Here is a 6,000-nt window from a genome sequence, read left to right on the forward strand (position 1 = left end):
AACATGTGTCCTTTTTGGAAGCTTTCCTAGGTCCTGCAGTCAATAAGTCTGATGCTGCTTCTCTGAAACTTGAACATCAGGTTTGTTGTCTAGAATCCTTTGCCTGCTATTGAATGACTCCAGATGAAACTCAACACTCACTTAGCACTTGGCCAGTTCACAGCCTCACTAGACCAGGACAAACTGAATGATGGATAATTTTACTGTTACAGCCTTTGAAATTTCACACCAGAGATTTGGAAATCAGTCCTGCAAAGCCTATCAAGTAATTCCTGGGATTTGCTGATCAAAATGAATAAATGAATAAACTGAAGGGAAAATCCTAAAATACTGATTCTACAAGGAAGCCATGATTTAAGAGTCCATTGCTAGGAAGAGTTTATTGATGGCATGTGCATTTTTGAAATTAGCTCAGCATCTCACAAAATCTGCTCCCAACGTCTGGTTTCCTGAAATTCATGTATATAGCCATTTCAATTACCCTTTATACGAATGATGAGACTGAAATTTGGGATTGGGGGTTGGAAATGAACACACACAAACACACCTCAGTTCTGAATCAAATAAATCTTCATGAGCCAAGCCCAAACCCTCCTAGGTTTGCAATGTCTCAACCCAGTTCCAACATTCCTCCTCCCCACTGTTCCATCTTTACCCAAAACATATCCTAGCAAAGAGAGAAAAGCAGCAAGGATGGTTGGCATGAAGGACTTCTACAGCAGCAGAGGCTCTTTCCATTACCACTGTGAAATGGAGTTCCAATTCCTCCTAGGTGCAATGTATGCTCAATTAAGCCTGGAGGCACAGAAAACTGTTTTCCAGGCTCCCCAGTGGCAATTAATGTTCTCCAGGTCTTACAGAAGATCTTCCCACCACTGAATCCCTCTACATGAGTCCTCTGTGCTGATTCCTCCTTTCACCAGGGCAGGTTTTGGGAATGAAGGGTATTGTCAGTGGCAGTGAGAGCTGGAGATGAGTTCCCCTGGGTGTGATCTTCCTGGGCTTTCTCTGAAATCTCTTGGAAAGACTTAGGAAAATTGGGCTTATTATGAGTTGAGCCATGGGAAATTCGCCCATCTCTACTTTAAACCAAAATTCACGTACAGCATTCTTGAATAAATCAAAGGCATTAAGGTCTATGTGACCTAAATAATAATTTCTCCTGTAGGTTACAATCCTATGCATGTTTGCCTGTGTGTAAATCCCACCAAAGTAAATATGCTTAAGACTGGACGGTGCCTACTGAAAACACAAACATGGGAGCATTTTATAAGCAGGTTCTGAAATGTTATAACTTTCTTTTGATCTAAATGAAGGTCTCTTAACTATTCCTGGTTTTGTGAGTGCTACTACTGCACTGTCTGTCATTTAGAATAAGCTTGAAAACCTGGTTTGTGAAGTTTGTGTGTGCTAAGTTGCAATGATTGAATTAGGTGCACTGAAGTTGATATTCCAAGTGCATTCATGTGGAAAGAAAAACTGGGCCCCAGGAGACAAAGTGAAGTAAAAAGTCAACAGTTTTCCCCTCGAAGCTTTGCTCTTATCTATCACCATCACAGGGTGTCTCTTAACTCTCTTAACATGGGAGGAGTATTAACCGGTGGAGGGGGAGCAAGGGTTACTGGGGCTCATGCAATAGAGATGTGGGTGTCATTTCCTGTAGTGGACGTATTTGCCAGGGAGCCAGGTATTTGGTTCGTGCATTTGGCTGGAAGACACTGCTTCCTTTCTGTGGAACGTGCATGGTTTGTCCTGCCATGTTTTCTCAACACCCCCTGTCCTTCCTTGCTCAAAGTGTTTCCTGCCCATTCTGCCTTACCTCAGTGCAAGCAAACCTGGAAAGGCTTGTTGAGGAGAAGCAGTTGAGGTTTTCGATTCCTTAAACATGTGTTAAGTCAAGGGCAGGCATCGGGGTCAGCACCGTTGGGCAGCTACCTCGGGACGGTCCACAGGTGCTGGCTGCTGACCAGTTGCTCCTAAGGTACACAGCCCCTGGGAGGTTTGGACCCGAGTGGGCAGGGGCTCCTCTGTTCCCCCCCTTGCTCTGTGCTATGCACAGCATCAACAACAGCAAGAACGCCCCATGTCCTCCTCCTCCTACTCAGATTCAGAATGCATGTCGCACAGGACATCTGCTGCTTATGTGCTCTCAAAGGAGGGCAAGTGAGGGATGGTTGCAAGGAACAGCTGTTGCCCTCGATTGCTTGCCTTCCCCATCACTCTGGGAGGTTAATAGGTCTGCCACACTAGCCAAAGGGAGAGCACAGGTAAGCAAGTGCTAAAGAGGAGGCTGCTTCTGCCTATCACCCTCTCTGTCTGGGTGACACAGCATGGAAAACTGACTGTCCAGAGTGGGCAGTGGCTGTGCTGCTGCCTCTTTTTGCTTGTTCATTCTGTGGCAAGCTGTTGCCTCTGCCCGCTTGCTATGCCTTCTCTCTCTACTAGGCCCAATCCACTGCTGCAGCCAGACGGAGAGCACAGGTATACAAAGAGGGAAGCACTGTTGATGCTGTCAGCTGCCCTTGTTGGTTGACCTGCACTCTCTGTGGGTGGTGCAGCAGTGGGCCCTGGGCTCAGCTAACCTAATCAGTCTTACTGTGCTTCCTAGAGAGAGGAGGAGGGAGAGCAAACTGCGAAACCGCCAGAACTTCCATTTACTCTGTCATTAGCCTCTTGTTCACTCACCTGAGCCACACAAACTGAGGACAGAGCCCACTAAGCCCAATCCCCTGTTCACTGTTGCCATTCAGGGAGGGAGGGATGACGACTAGGCAGAAGCATTGGCTGCTCCTTAAAGAGGAGAGACCGCTTTTGCTCCCACACTCCCACTGGGTCCCAATCCTCCTCACTATGATATGCAAAGAGAAACAGTAAGGATCAGCTACTTCCTCCTCCCACTCACCTCTGCTTTGTCCCAGGGGTAGGACAGCAATGGGCCTAACCCTATTTCTGACAGCCCAAAGGGAGAACACAGGCAAGAGAGAATGGCAGCAGCTGGGGCTCCTCAGAGTCGCAGCCACAATCTCTGTTTGCTTGCCTCCCCCTTTCTGGGCTGTGCAATAGAAAGGATTGGGCTTGCTAGACCCAACTCACCAATGTGGTGCCCAGAGGTGAGCAGGTGAGAGGATGAGGGGGCTGCTCCTTCAATGAGCAGCTGCCTCTGCCCAGTTACGAGCCTGTTCTCTCTGGGTTTTGCAATACTTACTCTCTTGCTCACTTTCTGTCTTGTAGCATAGTGGGCAGATTTGTGGTGATGGAGGTGGGGAAATGAGGCCAGGGGATCCTCTGAAAGGCATGTTGCCAATGCCCCCCATAACCTGGATCTGGTTACACGTAAAGTTAAAATTACTATTTTATATTTATTTACTCCTCCATCATTAATTTGTCAACCCTTTAAGGATATCAAGCATCAATAATAGGGTCTAATCCCATATCAACACCACCTTAGTTTTGTTTTGTTTTGAAAAGCCTCACTGTAAGTCCCAGACAGACTTATAGACAGGAAAGTCTGAGGAAGAAAATGGGAACTGCTCTCACTCCGTCTCATTCACAGGCATGCACGCACACATTTGCAAATAAAGTGACAACCCAGCTTCCACAACCATAGAAACTAGTGTAGAACCACCACCACCACCCCGTCTCTCTCTCTCTCCCCCTCCCTCCCTCCCTCCAACCGTTCCCCCCTCCCTAATCTTGCTTCTGCCTTTCTTCCAGTCCTTGTGTGAGCTAAGGGCCCAGGGAAAAGGGTAACGACTCAGCAGCGCTGGGATGGCGAGAAGCAGACACCCTGGGCTAAGCATCACCTCCCTATGTCCGGTTCCCATAGCAATCAGAGACACCGGTTGCCAAGGCAACAACATCCTCCCTCCTAGACGGTATCAGAGCAGAGGTACCAACTCGGCTGCGGCCGGCTGCATTTGGAGGGGAGGGTGTGTGCATTGGGCGGGGGGCTGTGGCTGGGAAGCTGCCGCCACAAACCCTCGCTAGGGAAAAGAGAAACGCTCCCAGGCACCGCCGCCAAACCTCTCATTTCAAGTAAAAGCCTTTCATTGTTCCTCCTCACCAGCCGAGGAAGTTGGGCACTTTTCCGGAATCTTTTCCTTTCTTTCGTTCTTTGTTTCCCCCTCGGCCAGCTCTTCGCCCGACACGCACACAGCCGCCCACCTCCCGCCCCGCCCCTCTCGGGTCCTCGCCCTTCCCTCGCCCGGCGGCTACCTTCGACACAGCAGATCCTCCAGAGGCCGGAGTGGGTGAGGTCCCCCTTCGCCTTCTTGGGCTGGCTCGGCGAGGTCTCGTCCGTGGTGATGTTGGTCCCGTTGCAGATGTTGGCGCTCGAGTAGAGCCAGTAGTCCGTGCCGATGGCGATGGTCATGAGGCTGAAAGCGGCGAAGGCGCCCACCGTGGTCAGCAGCATCTGGACCCCACGGTCGCACCACACCATGGTGCTTCATGCTCCACCCGACGGGCTCAGGGGGCAGCAAGGGACCAGCCCAGCAGCAGCAGCAGCAGCAGCCCCGCACTGCCTTCCCCCCACCGCGCCCGAGCGCCGGCTCTTTCTCGCCCTCCTTCCCCCTCCTCTTTCTCCCCCTCTCCTCCCTCCTTCCATCTACACAGATCACAGCGAGGGAGCCAAGACATGGGCGGAGGGGGAAGCGCGGCGGGCGAGAGAAGCGCACTTGGGGGCCAAACGAGAAAGGGGTGGGGAGGCAGAAAGTGCCCCTCAGAAAGCCCTCCGCCTCCGGGGGGCGAGGGGGAACAGCGGCTCCTCCCGCTAGCCAGCCGCCCGGCTAGCCACTTCGGCTGCGCGGTGTTGGGGCGCTCCCTCGCCTGGCCGCGGGCGCTCTCTCCGGCATGCGACGCGCACGGCAGCACACGCCACGGACTGCCGCTTCCCGCCGCCTCAACTCGGCGGAGGAGGAAGAGAGGAGGGTGGGGCGTCTGAGGGGGCTCGCGGCGGGAGCGGCCCTCGGCTCGGGCCCCGCCTCTCCTCCACCCAAACACTGGGCAAAAAGCCCCACATGGGCGGCGGGAAGGCAGAGAGGCGGCGGGTGGGGGCCACGGACGCGCGCGCTTCTCGGAGCAGACGCCCCTCAAGGCGCCCGCGAACAGTGTGAGGAGATTGAAGGAAATCTCTCTCGGCGTAGGAGGGGGGGGAAGGAGGAATTTTCCTGAAAGGGGCGGGGGTGGCGGAGTTTCTCAGGGAACAAGGAACAGGTAGCAGCAGCAACAGCCGCCGCCGCCGCCTCGTTTTGCCGGTTTCGTCTGCCCCGGCAGTCTACGCTATGGCTCCAAAAGGTAGCCTGAGTGAAGCCCGCTCTCCCGGGCAGAGTGCGCTTCGCTCTCATGCTTCCTTCTGCTGCCCTGCCTGGACACCGAAAGACCCCTGTGCTAAATGGGAGAATAGGTTGCGTTTAGCTCCTCCTTTCCCAATCTGGTGTTCTCCTGATATGGTGGACTGCAACTCCCATTATCCTCAGCCGGCATGGCCATTTGGGCTCATCCGGCTTGGGAGGATGGGAGTGGTAATCAACACATCTGGAGGATGCGGAGTTGGGGGGGGGGCTTGTTTAGCTGCTGGCCCTTGGTGAGGTCTGCTCTGGTCAATTTTTTGTGCCCGTTTTGCTTTAAAAATAAATAAATACAGGACACCTGTTTCAGTAACCTTCATGTAAATCTGGAGCGGCAAGTCCTTTTCCAGAAAGGGAAAGTCTAGCACATATAGTATCTGAGAATACTGCAAGTCTGAAATCAGGAAGTGCTTTCAGAAGCTATGGCTCCTTGGTGGGCTGTGCCTCTCTTGGCCCTTCCCTACCATTGGGCAAAGTGAAGCAGTGGCCTTTAGCAGCAGATGCTGGGATGCAGGGACAAAGGCAGAATCTACACTACTGCTTTAAAATGGTTTATAACAGTAGTGACAACTGTTGGAGCCCAGGACACACTCCCATAGACAGTTTTGAAAAAAGCTTTTAAAGTGTCATATCCTGCTTGGTGCAGATCTGG

General features: G+C 52.4%; 1 protein-coding gene across 1 annotated transcript in view; it reads right to left on the bottom strand.

Annotated features, from left to right (window-relative positions):
* The window catches only part of CACNG4 (calcium voltage-gated channel auxiliary subunit gamma 4), a 95,488-nt gene extending 90,975 nt beyond the window's left edge, over positions 1 to 4,513 (bottom strand). Inside the window, exon 1 of the mRNA XM_063120023.1 lies at positions 4,216 to 4,513. Coding sequence (XP_062976093.1) covers positions 4,216 to 4,441 — 226 coding nt within the window. The 5' untranslated portion in view covers positions 4,442 to 4,513. The remainder of the gene's footprint in view (positions 1 to 4,215) is intronic.
* Between the last annotated feature and the right edge of the window lie 1,487 nt (positions 4,514 to 6,000).

This window comes from Elgaria multicarinata, chromosome 3, assembly GCF_023053635.1.
Source record: "Elgaria multicarinata webbii isolate HBS135686 ecotype San Diego chromosome 3, rElgMul1.1.pri, whole genome shotgun sequence".
Lineage (NCBI taxonomy): Eukaryota > Metazoa > Chordata > Lepidosauria > Squamata > Anguidae > Elgaria > Elgaria multicarinata.